This window comes from Acomys russatus, chromosome 2 (assembly GCF_903995435.1).
Source record: "Acomys russatus chromosome 2, mAcoRus1.1, whole genome shotgun sequence".
NCBI lineage: Eukaryota > Metazoa > Chordata > Mammalia > Rodentia > Muridae > Acomys > Acomys russatus.
In genome coordinates, this window is record NC_067138.1 from 103,851,898 (window position 1) to 103,870,817 (window position 18,920).

An 18,920-nucleotide genomic window follows, 5' to 3' on the forward strand; every position below is an offset into this window, starting at 1 on the left:
TGGACTAAAACATACTCTCTTTTTCTTCAGACGCATCCTTCCTTGGGTGTTTCCCCGCCCCCCCCCTTCCTTGGTTGTTTTGTAGTAACAAAAAGAAATTAGCTCATATGGCCTGCATTGCAAATTCCCAAGAAGCAGGAGCAAAGAGATTTTTTTTTTCAGACTGATTGAGAAGCAACATTTTAATTTATAAACAATAAGGATGGGCCGGAGCTGTGCTACTTAAAACATGGTTGTGGCCTGACCATATCGGCATCCTCTGGGCCCAGTTAGACACACAAACTCAGGCCTCACTCAGACCCACTGCATAACAAGATCCCCAGGGGCTGGAGACACACTAACCTTTGCAAAGCGTGAAGCTAACATTTATTAACGTACGTGCTTGCTGCTACATTGTATTTTGACATTGAAATAAATCTTCTCAAAGCATTTTTTTTTTTTTAAAGCTCATCTGTTGCATCATTATTCTCATGTCTGAGAAGGCATCTGCACATGGGATTTGGGGACATCTCTCACAAATCACACTGTGGGAAGATGTCTGCTGCAGTTTCTGAAAACAGTCTTTCTGGGTTATCACTGGGATTCCAAAACCTTCGCAAGCTATTTCTTATGAAGACTCTCAGAAGTAGTTGTATGGTCACTTCTATTCTGGGGACGATGAAGTTGTCACCTACAGGGCTTTGTGACTCACCCAAGGGGTACCAAGCAAATAAACAGTCCAGTCTAAATGAGAATGCTTGTCTTTGTGTTTACATATTATCAGTTTTAACACTCTTCCTTTTATATAAAGGAAACATATGTGCATGTGTGTGTGTATTTTTTTTTTTTTTTTTTTTTTTGCATGAAACTTTCAGAGCTATGACTATGAGCCTTTCGTGTGCAGACCCCAGGAGACATGGAAGCTAAGCGATGTCAGTCCAGAGAGTTCTGCCCTGGTAGCAGCCCAGGCTGGACTTCTGTGCAGCCAGGAGCCAGGAAGTTCTCAAGAGGGGTTCCCTGCTCACAGGGCCGTGTGCTTCCAGCAATGGATGAACGATGCTGATTTCTCCAATGACCCATTCCCAGCAAGAAGCTGGGAATGTTTGTTTTTGTTTGTTTTTTGAGACAGGGTTTCTCTGTGTAGCCTTGGCTGTCCCGGACACACTTTGTAGAGCAGGCTGGTCTTGAACTCACAGAGATCTGCCAGCCTCTGCCTCCCAATTGTTGGGATAAGTGGCGTCGTGAGCCACCATGCCTGGCTTGCTTCTTTCATCGTGTGGGAACAGCTGAAATAACTGGACTTTGTCAACATGCACCTAGTATTAACTGTTGGATCAGATTTTCTGCTTACTTCCGAAAGGGAAATTGCAGGCCCTGGAGTGCTCAGAAGTGTCGCGGTGTGCCTGAATTTAGATTTCCTCTCCCATCCTCTCTAGACATGCATATTCAGTAAGACATATTTGTATACATACTTGATTAAAAACAAAAAGACAGTGCACTTTAAAGTCCCATGTAAAAAGTATTGCTTTTCTACTGTGCAAAGGTGCTTTTTAACCCACCTGCTCACTACACAGGGCTGCAAAGACAAGAGTCGAGAGGAATTCAATGCTGAAGATGTTCTGAATTTCTGGACAACCCCACTGCAGCCTGCACTCAGCACCTCACACCCTGCTTTCAAGCCCACGTAGTTGGGGTGGGGGAGGAGCTGGGCCTGAGGCAAAAAGCTACTAAGCATCTTGATGAGCAGAATTACATGACGGGAATGTATTGGGCATATTTGACATAGCTTCTCTTGAATGGTGGCCCTCTAGCTGTGACCCCAGCTTTCTCTAAGGGCAACGGGGGCAGGGAGGGGGGCAGTCCAGAAAAAGAACCTTTTCCTCCTGGCTGCTAGTTCTTCTTCAGCTCCCACAGGCCCTGGGCCCTGCCCTGCTCCAAGTGGGCCTGCAGAAGCTCTGCGATTTCCACGTGGGCAGGTGAATTCAGAACGATGGACAAAGCCGTTCGGCCAGCCTGAAGGGAAGAAAGAAAGAAAGAAAGAAATCATCTTATCTGCCTCTCAGCCCCTTGAGAAGAGTAGGGACCATGTTGAGAAGCGTGCTAGAAAATGTCAGGCAAACCAGAGGGAGATGTGACTCAGGTAGCCCGGGGGCAGCCCTCAGTCCTGGGGAGCCTGTGCTAGTGGGAACAGAGAAGGAGCTGCCAGACCTTCAACACTTAAGAAAGTTGGAAGATACAGGAAAGAAAATAACACTTCCTATCCTAGTACAGAGATCTAAGTGAACATTAGCATTTTGTTGTGTTTCCGATGTCTTTGCTCCTGGGCAGATCTATGGTTGGGTTTGTTTTTTTGTTTGGTTTCGTTTTTTTATTTGTTTGTTTTTGTTTTTCAAGACAGGGTTTCTCTGCGTAGCCTTGGCTGTCCTGGACTTCCTTTGTAGACCAGGCTGGCCTCGAACTCCCAAAGATCCTCCTGCCTCTGCCTCCGGAGATCTGGGATTAAAGCGTGCACTGCCACCACTCGGCTTTATCGTTGGTTGTAAAGTAGAGGAATTGTGGCCTGAATCTACCTTGAACCTCCTTTTATTGTAACTTACTGCAGTGTACTAGGAGATGTTTCCCCATTGTTAGTCTTTATAATGTAGGTGTCTTCTTAGAGGCTGCTAAAACAGCCCATGGTATTCTAGAAATTTGCCACATACTGGAAGGTTGTTTCTATGTGTACACAATCGTAAGCTCACTGGCAACGCATTTTCTCACTGTGTGTGTGTGTGCGTGCAAGTTCAGCACAAGGTGTTGTTCTTTGGGTGCTGTCTACCTTGTTCATTTTGAGACAGGGTCTGGAACTTTCCAAGTGGGCAAGGCTAGCAGGCCCATGACAAGCATGTGCTACAAGCCTGGATGCTTTTACAGCTGTGGGTTCTGGGGGATTGAACTCAGGTCTTCATGTTTACATAGCAAGTTCTTTGCCAACTGAGCCAGTGGACAATTCCCGGGTTGACGTCACTGCAACGCTCCCTCCACTGCACAGCCCACTATGCCAAGAGCTTGAGTCCTGCAGTCTAAAGAAGCTGGGCCTCCTTAGGCAGGGCTGCTGGCTGCACAGGGATGGAGGGAAAGCCTACATGCCTGCGTGTCGGAGGGTGAGCTCCGAGGGGACAGCCAGTCTCTTATGAAAGCTAAATGGCTTTGAAGCTACACTTCCTCTTCCTCCTCCTCCTCTTCTTCATCCTCCTCTTCCTCCTCCTCTTCTCCTTCTTGGTTTTTCGAGACAAGGTTTTTCTGTGTAGCCTTGGCTGTCCTAGACTCACTTTGTAGACCAGGCTGGCCTTGAACTCACAGCGATCCACCTGCCTCTGCCTCCCGAATGCTGGGACTAAAGGCGTGCGCCACCACCACCACCACGCCTGGCTTGAAACTGCACTTCTTTTGATGACTGACTCAGCAGTAAAGCCAGTCTGAGGCTGTCTGTGCTGCCTACTGTACACTTTGCTCTCACTGTGACTATATAGAGTGGAATTAACTTCCTGAAATACGGCACATCTTTCAGAGGAGCAGGTGGGACATGCCAACATGTCAAGTTCTCTAGGCTTCTCCCTTTGCAGCGGATGGAGCCCAACTGTCACCGAAGTTCTACTAGCATTCCTAATTCCGCAGCAGAGAGAGGACCGGGGTGGGAGGGGCTCCAAGGGAGGAGTACACTGTTGTTTTGAGGCAGGGTCTCATATAGACCAAGTTGGCCAGGAATCAGTTGAGGTCAAGGATGGCCCTGGACTCCTGATCTCCCTGCTTCCACCTGTAGAGTGCTGAGGCTACAGGTCTGTATGGCACTGTGGCCCAGTTTTGTGTGGTGCTGGGGCTCAAAGAGGCTGGCCTCTGATATGCCAGGCCAGTTCTCTACTCGCCCTCCTCCTCCTCCTTTTTTGCTTTTTTGTCATTTTTATGATTTTTTTAAAAAAGTGTGTGTGTGTGTAGGGTGTGTAGGGTGTGTGGGTGTGTGGGTGTGGATGTTTACAGAGTTGGAGCCCCTAGAGCCTAGAGGCACTGTGAGCCACTTGATGTGGGTATTAGCAGCTGAACCCGGATCCTTTCCTAGAGCCTCAGAGCCGTCTCTCCACCTCTTGCTTTTGTTTGAAACAGTGACTTGGTCAAATGTATCCCAGGCTAGCCTTTAATGTATCCCAGGCTACCCTTTCATCTGCTGCACCACCTGCGCTTTTCTTTTTAGGCTGGAGTCTTTGAGATCACTGGGTCAGTTCTGGTTTCTGTAAGCGTAAGAGCTCAGTCGGCCTGGTCCTGGCACAGGTGGGCTCCCAGCCTTGCTCAGCCCTAAGCATTTTCGAGAGCTGGACTGCGCAGGCAGAGGGGTTTGGTTCAAGTTGGTAAAGGAGCCAAATGATGCTGAGGAGTCTTTTCTTGACTGAGCAGGCCTGGAGCGAGGCCAGGGCAGGTGTCTGTACTGTTAGCAGAGCGGGGTTGTTCAGCAGAGAGCCCTGCATTGTCTCAGGGGAGGGGTGGGGGTGGGGGGGAGGGCTGTCCTCACCGGGTGTTCCAAGCTGGCCTTTGCCATCCAGGGCTTTTTGTAAACAGCGTGTGTGGTGACTGTTACCATGGGAAAACGCCACAGGGCCAGTCCCAGAGGCTATGCGTTTCCTGACAGGCTCCATCTGGAGATGGTGACCTCTGTCTGTGGGCTTCTAAGCTGCACACAGGAGAATGGGAGGTGGGGAGAAAGAGAGCACCTAGGAAGAGTGTCCGTGCGTGTAAATGCCTCCCCCAGAGTCTGGGGAAGGGAGGCCAGAAGGAGGCTGAGCCATACTCCACAGCACTGCAGGCTGGGCACACATTTGACTGTGAGCTAGAATGGAGGGTTTGCACAGACAGCGTGTGTGTGTGTCCGCGCGCGCGTGCACACACATGCACGCTACAGGGTCTTTCAATATGACAAGGACTCGTCACGAACCCACTGCATATCAGGTAAAGGTGATCAAAGCACAATCTGTCTCAGAAATGTTCCCATCTGATGGATGTTCTGAAACAGCCTCCAAATAAGCCCTTCCCAGTGAGAAGCTGGCATCTGGTGCTCAGGCCTCACTACTGCTCCTTGTCACGCTGAGGGGCCCCCAGAGAAAGCATAGTAGTCCCCCCCACCCCCCACTTGACTCCTAAGCCTAGGGAAAGTGCCTGCAGTTTTCTGTACTTTTATCAAACTTTGTGGATGAGAGAAAAAAAAACATTCCAGAGCACGATTCTCTGTCCCAAGTGAATCTCCGGGAGATCTGTGGACATCTGAGCCTCCAAAGACAGGGGATGGCTGGGATGACAGTGTTATGATGTGAGCTGACACTGGGTACTAGGTGCTTGGTGGATCTCATCAGCAGTTCTCACTCATCTGCTGGAGACCCTGTGCTCTCCCTTGCCCTGAAGAAGTTGGATCCTCAGTGAGGCCTGATCCGAGAGGCTGGTATGCGATTAGGCCCTGGGTGACTCCTACAAGCCCCGGCTAAGGTCACATGGGCTGGCCTTCCCTTTCCTCCAGCACTGAGCGCTGCCGTGCCAGGCCCTGCTCTGCAGTAGCCTGCTCCTTGGTGTCGCCCTGGCTCTCCCTCCCCCAAACCCTTGACCAGGTTTTTTGAGACAGGGTTTCTCTGTGTATCCCTGGTTGTACTGGGACTTGCTTTTAGACCAAATTGCCTTTGAACTCAGACGTCCACTTGCCTCTGCCTCCCAAGTGCTGGGATTAAAGGTGCGCACACCGTGCCTGGCTTGGTCTAGGTAATTCATAATTCTTTATTGATCCTGTGCACTGCATATGTTCATCAACTTTCCTGGTTCTACATGCCAGGAGCTCTCTTCTAACTTGTGAGGAACACAAATGTCTCCAGACAGTTCCAAACTGTCCTCTGAATGACAATGTCACCCCTCCTGAGGACCACAGGAGGTGGCCGGCTGGCTTCTCAGTTGGGGGCCAGTCTCCCTGCTTGGCTGACTTCAGGTCTTCATGGTCCTCACTCCCAACACACACTTGTTAACATCAAGGCATTTGGTAAGCCTGTTGAAATGCTGGGACCTTTGCTGTAGGTGTTGTGGTCCTGGCCAGCAGGGTGCCTTATAAACACTAAGCATTTGGGTAGCTCGCCATTATACCCATTTTACAGATGTGTGCACAGAGACTTAGGGTGATCTGTTCACCTACCAGAAGGCACACAGTCCCCGAACTCAGATCCAAACTCATGAATGCTGAGTTTAAAATCAGTCCTAGCAATCATTCTTGAGCCGTCCAACAGTGTCCAGGAAGAACTGCTATCCCTGCTTAGCAATGGGCTCTTTTCCTTTCCAGACTCTTGCTCCCTCTGAACTGCGGATGTTGAGCACAAAGATGCCAGTTTATAGCATTAAACTACAATGCCAACATTAATGCTACTAGTGTTGGGCCCCAGACTCAGTCTCTGCTCCAAGAACTGCTTGCTGTAGTCTTAGGCTGATCAGGGGTGATGGGCAGTTGAAGATTAGCCTCACAGGTGCTGTGGACATGTGGCCCACCATAACGATCAGCAACGTGGTCACTTTCTTGTGATCAAACCCTAAGGTTTAGGGGCCATTCATTCGATTGTTGGTGGGTTGCTCACCTGTGGCAAGCACTCTATTACATGTAGGGGATCCAGTGGCCAGGCTAGGTTCCTTCAGTGAGACATTAGAGAGACAGAGTTCCGGTCATGGGCATGAGCTTAGCATGGAGTTGGATTCGACCATCTGGGCAATGTGGGCATATACCTGACCATTGGGTGACTCTGCTTCCTCCTGCAAAACGGCGGCAGCTGTGGAACCAACCTCACAGGTTGTCATGAGGCTCACACGCCTTGATCCTTGATATCATTAAACATGTTGGCTACCTTCTCTTCCTTCCAGAGGCTCTTGTCTTACAAAGTAGTTTACTATCGCTGACTGCACCACAACAAACAGGCTTGCTTGGTGGAATGGGTCACTCCACAAAACAGATCTGTGTCATGGGAAGTGTTGTCAGTTTAATGACTACAGAGCTGTCTCTATAGACTGTCATCGCCTGGTTTCCCAAAGTCTCTTCTGGACACAGAGCTGTCCCATTCAAGCTGCTGCCTCAAAGCCACATGCTGGTATTGCCAGAGGAGGCTCAGGGCCCAAGCCCAGCCCAGGCACATCTCCTCAGCACAGTGTTTTAATCTCCTGAATTTTGCAGCACCAAGACTATGAGCATTTGCCATCCGTTATGCCATTTAAACCCTATGCCAGCCATATGAGGTCGACTTTATTGCTATGGCCATATGGTTTCTTGAATTCCTGTGGCTGACAAGACACTTTTCAGGACAGGTGCTAAATAGCTCCTGGTTAACTGCCTGTAAATCTTACCTTGTCAGTCAGGCTGCTGTTGCAGGCTGGATGTGCCAGGAGCAGTCGCACCAGGTCGGCGTTGCCTTGGTGACAGGCCAGCATAAGTGCAGAGGATCCATCATCGTCCTGCAGGTTGACATCTGCCTGGCAGCTCAGTAATGCTTGGACCATGTCCTCCCGGTCGTGGCTGACTCCTAGCATCAGTGCTGTCTGGCCTCCCTGCACAAAGAGTGACAGGCACAGGCTGGAGTGGAGCGTGCCCGGTGAAACTTCTCAAGCGAATGGCCATGGATTGTATATTCCCTCTGCCTGTGACACCAGACACATCCTTTTCTTTCTGGCTAACTTCTGTTTTCCCATGACTCCAGTCAAACCCTATGCCCTTTCCAAAGCTTTCCTGGCTTCCCAGCATGAGCAACAACACAGCACTTACTGATTGCTTTCCAATTTCTCTTTACTCTTAGGGGCTAAGAAGTTGACAGCAGGGGCTGTTCTTTCTTTCTTTCTTTTTTTCTTTCTTTCTCTTCCTTCGTTCCTTCCTTCCTCAGGGCCCCACACATATTAGAAAAGTGTTCTGCTACTGGGCCACTCCCCCAGGGACCGTTATTCTTGTGTCAGTCTCCCTAAGGCCTAGCAGCAAGTACGTGATGGCAAGTGTTGACCAAAGGAGCAGATGAAGGCTGTGGCTTTAGCACATGCCTGCTCTCTCCAGAGAACCTCAGTCGGCTCGATGCCTCTTGGGTTTTGTTTAAGGATACCCACAACCCTCTTGTCTCAACAAGATCTCCGTTTGCAGGCCCTGTATTGTGTCTAACCTGTGGTCAGTGACAGCATGGCTATCTTTCATCTCCCCCTGGCCATCAGTGGACACAGCAATGGGTTAGACTAGATAACCACCCCACGCTGTGTCTCTGCAGTGTAATGTGTGACCATGCTGGGTTGCCGTTCTCCCTGAATCATCTTGGTTTTCCTTTGCTTATACATTAATCTTATAATTATTTTTCCTGTGTGCCTTATGTGGTTCTTACAGGAATCAAGTAAGAGAAAGGGTATAAACACAGTAATATGAGGTGGTCATTTTTCTGATTAAAAAGTGACACTTCTGCCAGGTGGTGGTGGTGCACGCCTTTAGTCCCAGCACTTGGGAGGCAAAGGCAGGAGGACCTCTGTGGGTTCAAGGCCAGCCTGGTCTTCCCTCTGACTTACTGTATTTTCCCAAATCTTTTTGAGTTTGAAGATCAGGCTCGTCTCTCCGCTGGGGTGCCAGGTTCCCATGAATAAGACAAGCTCCAGCCTTCTCTCCCTCCAGATCCTCTGTGGTCCTCAACCAGTGGTCCTCAGCCTTCCTAATGTTGCGACCCTTTAATACAGCTCCTCATGCTGTGGTGACGCCCCCTCCCATAAAATTACTTTCGTTGCTACTTCACAGCTGTAATTTTGCTACTGTTATGACTCTTAATGTAAGTATCTGTGTTTTCTGAAGGTCTTAGGCGACCTCTATGAAAGGGTCTTTTGCACAGTTGAGAACCTCTGCTCTAAGCAATGCCTTTCATGTCAAAAGCACCAAGGATGCTTTGCTGATGGAGTCCAGTCACCTTGGCCATAGGAAAGGGGATCGGCAGTCAGTAAGTTCCTGGCTCTGCCACTCAGCACTGGTGTGGGTGACACATTCAAGTTCAGCTCTGCACGGTCTCCTGTGTGGGAGGACTGGGGCGGTTAGAGGCAGTGGGTAGTAGTTGCTCAGCTGGTGAGTGTACATGTTCCTAGGTGTTCTGAGTTCCCATTTCTCTGGAACCCAGACAGACCTCTCCAGAGGGGCATGTTTGCCTTTGGGAGTGTTGCTCGCCCTGGGGGTAACACTTGCTCACTAGGTTAACTGGTCCTCTTCTCAACCACTACTCATGCTGGTGGCGCTGCAAACAGCATTCTTGTCTGCCCAGCAGCTTGACTCCGGGGCTCTTCCTCCTCACCTTCCTTCCGGCTAGATTAATACAACTTAGCTCAGTATCGGTCACTTCCAAAGTAGATATACACCAGGCCCTACAGTGCCTCAGAGAACCCTAGTTCACACCCTTACTGCTGGGCACAGCCACCTTCCCACAGAATCCCAGGGGCACAAGGAGAACAGCTGCAGGTTTGGATCCCCAGATTTCCTTTGGTGACCCAGGTGCGACTCTGACACCCCCCTCCCGAGAACCCATTGCACCTCTGAAAAGAGGAGGGGCTGTTTTTCATCATGGTGAGCATCTTCTTTCCCCCCGCCCAAAAAAAAAAAAAAAAAAAATCAGGGACTGGAGAGTTGGCTCAGAGATTAAGAGCACTGGCTGCTCTTCCAGAGGTTCTGAGTCAATTCCCAGCAACCACATAATAGGTTACAGCCATTGTAATGTGATTTGATACATTCTTCTGGCCTGCAGGTGTACATGCAGGCAGAGCACTGTATTAATAATAATAATAATAATAATAATAATAATAATAATTAATAATGATAATATAATAATAATAATAATAATAATAATTATTATTATTATTATTATCATCATCATTATCATTATCATTATTATTATTATTATAAAGCCAACATGCTTTTTAGGGTAATATTTAAAATTAAAACACTGTATGGAGTCTTGATGGAATAGCAGTTGTACGTGGGTGAGGATACTTTGAAAACCAGAAAGTGAGTTACAAACACCCGTGTGCTGCCATGAACAGGAAGTTATTAGACAACAGCAACATGCAATTTTCACAAGTGATGTCCCCCCCTCTTGTGTGTGTGTGTGTGTGTGTGTGTGTGTGTGTGTGTGTGTGTGTGTGTGTGTAGCTGTGCGTGAGAGTGTATGACATTCGTGCTCTACAATTCTCCATCTTATTCCTTGGCTGGCAGCCAGCAGCCTCAGCATCGCTCCTGATTCTGTCCACCACAGACCGAGCATTACAGGTGTGTGTAAGCCACACTCAGCTTTTTATGTGCATGTGGGGATCCACTGAACGATCTCCCGAGTCCCTGAAAGCACTTAGGTGAGCTGTGCAAAGTGACTTTGCTGTCATTCAGGCTACTGTCTGAGTGGAGCACAACAGAAATACTTTGAATTTTTACTACTATTATTTGATGTGTATGAGTGGTTTGACTGCACGTATGTCTATGTCCAAGGAGGACAGTTGAGGGCATCAGATCCCCTGGAACTGGAGTTATAGATGGTTGTGAACATCCATGTGGGTGCTTGGAATTGAATCTGGGCCATCTGGAAGAGCATCCATGGCTCTTAAGCAATGAACTGTATCTCCTGACCCCCAGATGATCTTTTAAAGTGTGTTTACATAGCAAACAGCTTTTGAAAAGGCAATGTCTCCCATGACAGGTCAGGCTTGCTTACTGCATGTTATAAAACATTGATGTTCTCCGAATTCAGGGCTTCTCTCCTCTAGTACAACTGCTGTGGCTTGCTGACAAGTGTCTTTGTGTGTTAAAGGCTTGTTACCTAGTGCGTGGACTCATTGGGAGGAGGTAGAGTCTAATGAGAGTGGCTCTTGAAGGTGCTACTAGTACTACAAATATATTCATATCTCCCCTGTCCACCCCGCTGAGTGTGTGTGTGTGTGTGTGTGTGTGTGTGTGTGTGTGTGTGTGTGTGTCCTTTTACCCTCCCTCACTCCTTACTTCAGGTATCACTCATTCTGGTTGAAGGATAAGGAGGTAAGGAAGGACAGGAGTGGTTTAAGACCTGGTTAGTTTAAGGACCAAAGAGGCATGGGAGGTATATTGCTCAGTCCTAGCAGAATTCTACAGTAACCCTCTGGGTAAGAAGAGGCCTTGGAGGCAGGCATCCTCATAGCCTCAGGGAGTGAGTAACTAGTGACAGCTCTTGCCTGCTCTGTCAGCCACACTCTCTCTCCATTGGTCTGATTGAGATTCATGACTCTGTTTTTAAAAAAGGCTTTGGGGGAAAGCTGGAGATATGGCTCAGTGACTAAGAGTGTATGTTTCTCTAAAAGATGATATGAATTTGGTTCCTAGCACCCATGTGGGGCAGCTCACATAGCCTGTAAATCCAATTCCTGAATATCTGACCCCTCTGGTCTCCATGGGTACCTGCATACACCTGGTAGGTACACACATACACACACACACACACACACACACACACACACACACACACACACACACTTAAAAATAATAAAATAGCCAGGTGTGATGGCACAGGCCTGTAATCCTAGTACTTAGGAGGCAGACCTCTGAGTTCAAGGCCAGGCTGGTCTATAGAGTGGATTCCAGGACAGCCAGGGCTACACAGAGAAACCCTGTCTCAAAAGCACAACAATAACAACCAAATTAAAAAAGGCTTTATGGAGAGAGGACATGTTAACTCTAAAGTACTGAGCTTCCTAAATGTCCTGGGTCAAGGTGTGGTGAGCCACTCACAGAGGTGACAGACTGCAGCAGCCACCCAGTGAAGTCCTGTCCAGGAGGAATTTGCCCCCTTTTCAGCCCAGAGCACAAACCAGATGCTTAGTGACCCCTGTGTCAACCTGCCTAGGTCCCGAGAGCCTTTAAGAAAGATCAAATGTTAGAGCTTTGGGTAGGTTCCATTTTGGGGGGCCCCAGCATTTCTGGAATGGAAAAGTCTCCACAGATCTCCCCGAACTCCCTTACTCTGACAGCAGAGTGAAAGCAGAGGGTGTTAAACATTTGTCAAGAAGCAGAGAGAGCGAGTGCTCTCCACTTACCTGAGTTGCCTGGATGTTCACATCCCCTGCTCGCAAGAGCATCCAGACAACAGCCATGTCTTCTTTCGTCTCTGCAGAAGCCAAGGGGGTGATCATCACGGCAGTGTAGCCAGCTTTGTTCTGAAGGTCCACGTTGCAGACACCTACAGGGGAGGGAACGGGTGCTGGAGCAGCCCAGGTTATAGCCGGACTGCACCCTGCACCTCAACAATCCACAGGTGCTGCTTGCTAGCTAAAACACTGTGGGATGGTGTCTCCACAACAGAGTCACCCGCTTACACTTTTAGCAGCCATTAGAAGCGGCTAATGTTCTCTCCAGGTTTTCTGAGCACACCCAGCAGGAGAGGATCACAAAGGGCCAGAGATACACAGACAGGGGTCAGTGACAATGACTTTATTTTGCAAACCCCAGGCACAACACGTGGTCTTCCTTACATGAGGATATTGAAATCCAGAGAGGTCACATAAACTATCCATATGATGGAGAAGGTCCCAGCAAGATTTGGGACAATCCAGCTGCAGAGCTCACCCTCCCCCCCCCCCCCACCCCCACAATGCTCATCTGTATGCCCAGAGGCCCACTCTTGCTAGCTCATATTACACGGAGCTGAAGATGACTGTCAAGTCTGTAGGGCCTTCCCGAGGGCTCACACACCATGTGCCAGGGCCATGAAAACAATGCAGGACAAACAGGTTTGGAAGTGTGAAAAATCTGATGTTGAGGAGGAACGAAGCATTCAGCTCCTCCCCAGCCACTTGAGTGTGCCAAAGGCGAAAGCTTCAAGTTAAATGAGTGCTGGCTGGTCTCTTGGTCAGCTGCAGCAAGAATTCACCACTGTCAAATCTTAGGCCATCCATTCTTGACTCTGGCCTGGCTCACCTAACCCTTTAGGCAGGCATCAAGTCCTGGAGCTACTTGAAGACAAGGGCTATATCTGGCCCTATGTTTGTAGTCTTTGGCTTCTTCATGCACATAACGGCTGTTTTCAGTCCTCACTGTCCAATCCCTGGAACCTGCTTTGGGCAGTAGAAACATTCAGATCTTGTTTGGAATTCTGACTTAGCTACTTACTGGTTCTGAATCTTGAATCTCACTAGTGACATCTTTGAGTCTCTTTTCTCACATGGAAAATGCAACTAGTGTCTGGTCCACAGCCACGTAAGGATTGTGGGTAGGTGGAGATGTATGTGCATTCTCACCTAGACCAGCGTAGTGGCTGCTGCTCCTGCTCTGCCAACCCACCCCCAACAAGGGGCCCAAGAACAGAACAGAGCCATGCACTAGTACCACACACAACTAAGTTCTTTATTCTGATGGCAGCCTTGAACCCGTGAAGAAGAGTAGTCCTGCTGGCTCAGTGCCAGAACTCCAGTTTAATCCTTTGATGAGGTCAGTATACCAAAGAGAATTTTAGGCTGCCACTGTGCGTGTCGTTTGCTGCTCCTGGGAAGAACCTCAAGTCCACTTAACAGGACTGTGTCAAATGGAAGTTTATGGAAGCCATCCATCTACCACTCACTTATTTAACTAAGGTGAACCAACAATTGCTTGCTGGGTGTATTTGAGAGAGGGTCTCATATTGTAGCCCAGGCTGGTCTTGCATCTATGGCAATATTTCTGTGTCAGCCTTCTAAATGCTACGCTTACAAACAGAAGCTGTCATGTCTGGTTTTATTTTTAATAAAAAAAAATGTGTGTGTGTGTGTGTGTGTGTGTGTGTGTGTGTGTGTGTGATCATGCATACATGGAGATCAGAGGACATTTTTCAAGAGTCAGTTATGTAGGTCCTAGGACTCAAACTCAGTTCACCAGGCTTGGCAGCAAGCACCTTTACCATCTCCTCAGATCCTGGATCTGGAATTTGTTTTTATATTTCATATATATATACACACACACACACACACACACACACACACACACACACACACACATATATATGAGTGTTTTGATTGCATCTATCTATCACCTATCTATATACATGAGATCGATACCCTTCTGACCCCTTCTGACCCACTGGCAACTGGAAACCTTCTCCACACTAAATGCAGCGTTTCCCACCACTAGCCCTCTCTGTCTTTAGAATCGTCAGCTTCTCAGCCACCTGAGCTTGACAGGTCATGGTGCTCTTCTTCCACCTCACAGCTAGTTGGTCTCTTCCACCCCTCTGAGGCAATCACCTACACCTACACCTACTGCGAGCCTACACTGTCTCTATGTGGACCCCTGCGATGCCTTCTGTTCTGCCCGCCACCTCCTCAACTGTGGCTGAGCCAGTCCTACCAGCAGGTGACACTTCCTGAAGGGTTTGTTGGCTGGGTACTTCCTACACAAAAGCCGGCTCAGCTTCCTTTCAAACAGCACTCAAATCCCATCGGTACCAAGGTCCTACACGTATGGCTCCTGCTTACCTTCCCAACCTCCATTCACCTACTGTCCAAACTAGAAGCTCTTTGGCCCCGGGTAGTTTTTCATTTCTCATCTTTCACAGTGCTCCCCTCTCCTTGGGCATTTCTCAGGCTGTTTTTGGTACCTTTCCTGCTCATGAACTGGACTCATCTCACTTCTGCATCTTGAAATAACATCTAGATCCTTCTTCTAGGTCATCATCCCACCCAAGTCATATTTTTCCCCCTGAAACAGGGTTTGTCTGTGTAGCCCTGGCTGTCCTGGACTCTCTTTGTAACCCAGGCTAACCTCAAACTCACAGTGATTCGTCTGCCTTTGTCTCCCCGAGTGCTGGGATTAAAGGTGTGAGCCACCATGCCTGGCTACTCTGATTTTTTTATCATTATTTTAGCATCTTATGTGTATAGAGGTCTTGCCTGCACGTGTGTATGTGTACCACATGCGTGCCTGTTACCCGTAGAGGCCAGAGGAGGGTATAAGATCCCCTGGAACTAGAGTTACAGTCAGCCGTGAGCCTCTGTGTGGGGGCTGGCAATTGAACCTGGGTCCTCTGGACGTATGGCCCGTTCCTAACTGATGAGCCATCTTTCCAGTCCCAGCTCTGACTTAAACTATAAGCTTCTGAGAAACAGAGGGCGCATTCCTGGCTCACTTCTGCATCCTTAATTCATAAGTCACAGGTAACCAATAGATACTTGGTGAGAGATAAATCTGTCAAATTGCTTAACTAGACCCATGCTTTTGTTAAATAATATTTGATGAGGACAAGAGAAGGTGGCCTTTCCTAAGATATGGTGCAGCTCCGGAGCTGGATAGACCAAACACAAAATCTGCTGTATAACTTGAGCAAATTCTGTAGCCCCAGTCTTAATTTGTTCAATTGCAAATACTGATGACACAAGGATAAGAAATATTTGAAAGAAGAAATGACAGAGTACAGGCAGTGGGGACTTGTATAAGCTGTGCATCCTGTAAAATGATACAATGCAGAGATTAGTGAGGGCCCTGTGCAAGGAAGACATGTAAACCTGTGTTTCCACACTCACTAAGACAAAACAAAGGGCGGGACAGATGGCTCAGAGGTTAAGAGCACTGTCTGTTCTTCCAAAGGTCCTGAGTTCAATTCCCAGCAACCTCATGGTGGCTCACAACCATCTATAATGAGATCTTGTGCCCTGCTCTGGAGTACAGGCAGAATAGTGTATAAATAATAAGTAAATATTAAAACAACAATAACAACAAAATATACCTTTAATCCCCGCACTTGCTAGGCAGAGGCAGACAAGTGAGTTTGAGGCCAACCTGGTCTACATAGTGAGTTACAGACAGCCTAAGCTACCTAGTGAAACACTGGCTTGAAAAAAAAAAGCCCAAGGAAAAAAAAAATAATAAAAGAAAAGAAAATAGCAGACACATGGTCTGGCCCTGACCCTGGACTACAAGACGCAGCATGACGAGAAGAGGATACAGGAGGAGCCTGACTAGTCCAGCTGCTCAAGAGGCTGGGGCAGGGGTGGGTAGCTTGGGCAATATAGATATGTCCCATTTTATAAGAGCAAGAAGGTGGCCTTCAAGGAGGGACACAGCCTGTAACAACACTTCTGACCTGTGTCCAGCAGTAGCTTCGCTATGGCAAAGTTGGAGTGTGACACACTGTAGTGAAGGGCTGTGTTCCCGCTTCGGTCAGCCAAGTTGACAAGCAGCTTCAGAAGATGTGGAGAGTGAGGCTGGACCTCAAGGAGGTAGGCGGCCACCACGGCAGGGCTAGATAACTTCCGGCTGGACACACGGAACCATTCTTGACTGATGGTATTCAAGCTCTGCCTCTGAAACACCACAAGATTCTGGTTACAAGAGCTTCCCTGGCCTGGGAACCCAAGTTAGAGACCCTAGTGACACTTGGCCAGGCCAGCTTTGGATGCCTCTCATCCCTCACTTCTCCACAGCTCTTCGAAGGAATGATTTATCTGGGGGATCTGAGATGGCAGGAACAAGAATCCCACAGCACACTCGATGCCTGTGTGATCCTCCCAGGGCCCCATTTCCCACCCATTAGCACCATGCACAAGACAGATACAAAGTGGAGACATCAGCTCTATTGTGTGACAGCCCAAATAGCTAAGGGCACATGTTTATAATATTTTATATTTTATCTAAAGGACAACAGGTGCTCCTGGGATGCGATTGTTTAAATGGTTGTATGCTCATTCTGGAAGGGACACTAGGGTTAGTTATTAAATGCACGTGACTGTGTAGATATAAGTCCTGGCTCAGCCCAGGGTTAGTTATTAAATGCACGTGACTGTATAGATGTAAGTCCTGGCTCGGCTGTGTGACCAAACACCTCCATTGAACATTTCCTGTCCTTGCTATAAAACGGGGCTAGCTTCCTGGTTTCCATGATTCTATAGAGTGAGGGTAATTTTTACTTGCTTGTTTGTTTAGAGACAGAGTTTCTCTTTGTAGCCTTGGCTGTCGCAGAACTCACTTATGTAGACCAGCCTGGCCTCCAAATCATAGCGATCCACCTGCCTCTGCCTCCCAAGTGAGTGCTGGGATTAAAGGCGTGCACCATGAAAGGCTGGTAAGGTAACTATAAAACCTACTTTGTCTGTCAGGAAGGGGAAAGGTGGCAGAGATGAAGGGATTCCTATCCTAAGGTTTGATTTAGTGTGGAGTGGTGCCAAGCTTGCATATACGTGGGGTTTTGTCATGTTTCCAGAGCAGAAACAGAAGGATTGTTTGTGGCTGAAACATTCCTACATATCAGAATATCTTCTTTATCTAGGGAAACAAGAAACTCTGCAGGCGGCTGGAGAGATGGCTCAGCGGTTAAGAGCACTGGCTGCTCTTCCAGAGGTCCTGAGTTCAATTCCCAGCAACCACATGGTGGTTCACAGCCATCTATATAATGAGATCTGGTGCCCTCTTCTGGTGCACAGGTACACATGTAATGTAGGCAGAATACTGTATGTGTAATAAATAAATAAATCTTAAAAAGAAAGAAAGAAAGAAAAAAAGAAAGAAACTCTGCAGGAAGGCCCAGGTATTAGGGAACATAGTGGTCAGTTTTCAACAAAGAGCTGAAGCTGGCAGATGCTTGTTAGATGTATCCAGTTCTCAATGCCACTTAAAATCAGGCACAGGCAGGAGGGTCAGAAAGTTCAAGGTCATGCTTGGCTATATAATGAGTTTGAGATCAGGTTGGGCTATGGGAAACCTTACCTCAAAATGAATGAATGAATGAATGAATAGTCAAAACAGAGCCTAGTTATATAATTTGAGCATAGGAGTCTCCATCAACATCCATCTCATGTTTGGCCCCTTAACAGTCTCTTTGGGAAACTGGGAAATGCTATTTGCCAAATCAGCTAAAAACAAATAAATAGGTCAGGCGAATAACAAATGCTGCTGAATTGGTCATTTTTAATCTTTGGGCTACACCGCTGAGGGAGCAAATGGCCTCTGAAAGTGTCTGCTTACAGGTTTTTCCACTTCAGGTCTGACATCTGTCTCCTGATTAAAAACAGAACATAAGAATTACAGGTTCAAATCCCCATGGGACATGAGGGTGAGAAAGATGGAATGAAGGTATGTTCTTATTTTTGGCCTCTTAGCCTATCAGTATACGTTAAGCAAAGCTGTGACATGGTGGACTCAAATGTGGGTACTCAAGGTTGATGGAGACAGGCCACCAATCACTGTCATTTATTGATGGGGATACCAGGCCCTGGGCATTGAATTAACTCCTGGAAGTAAAACCTAGGTCATGTCCTACATGTCCTTTCCACTTTACCCATGATTTTGTGAGCTGCTAGGCATTTTGATGCCTAAGCCACAGAGTCTAAAATACATGGTAAAATGCCGCTGAGCCTATGGCTACCTTCATTTGGGGTTGAGGTGGGGAGTTAAGACAGGGTTTCTCTGTGTAGCTCTGGCTGTCCTTAAACTCACTCTGTAGCTCAGGCTGGCCTCGAACTCAGAGACCTGACTGCCTTTGCTTCCCAAGTGCTGGGCTGTTGGGGGATAATCTGGTGTATTTTGATGCTAATTACTGCTTGCTGTCTGACTACCTTTTGCTTAATAAAAAGCCATCCCACCTGGGCAGGAGATAGGTGGGGCTTAGAGAGGAAGGAATTCTGGGAAGAAGAGAGAGACCTGAAGGAAAGAGAGGAAGGCCGCCATGGGTTAGCTGGAGAAGCACATGGCCCACGGCATGAATGGAGAATCCAGCCCAGATGAAGAACGTGAGCAAGTATGTGGGATTATGGATGGGAGGTAACTTGATAGAAGTTATTAGAAGCAGATGGCGTGGGATTGAGACAGGGATCCCATGCCTGTCCCACTATGGGAGGTAGTTTAGAGGATTGATATCTGCCCTGCCCCAGGTTAACTAAGGCTATTTTAAAATATAACAAGTGTCTGTGTCTTAATTGATTGC

At 47.9% G+C, this 18,920-nt stretch overlaps 1 protein-coding gene across 1 annotated transcript in view; it reads right to left on the minus strand.

Annotated features, from left to right (window-relative positions):
- Positions 1-1,836: 1,836 nt before the first annotated feature.
- Kank4 (KN motif and ankyrin repeat domains 4) overlaps positions 1,837-18,920 on the minus strand; it is a 47,892-nt gene continuing 30,808 nt past the window's right edge. The window contains exons 6-9 of the mRNA XM_051156827.1: positions 16,086-16,305; positions 12,073-12,215; positions 7,366-7,566; positions 1,837-1,992 (exon numbers count right to left, since the gene is read on the minus strand). Of these exons, the coding sequence (XP_051012784.1) occupies positions 1,870-1,992; positions 7,366-7,566; positions 12,073-12,215; positions 16,086-16,305 (687 nt within the window). The 3' untranslated portion in view covers positions 1,837-1,869. The remainder of the gene's footprint in view (positions 1,993-7,365; positions 7,567-12,072; positions 12,216-16,085; positions 16,306-18,920) is intronic.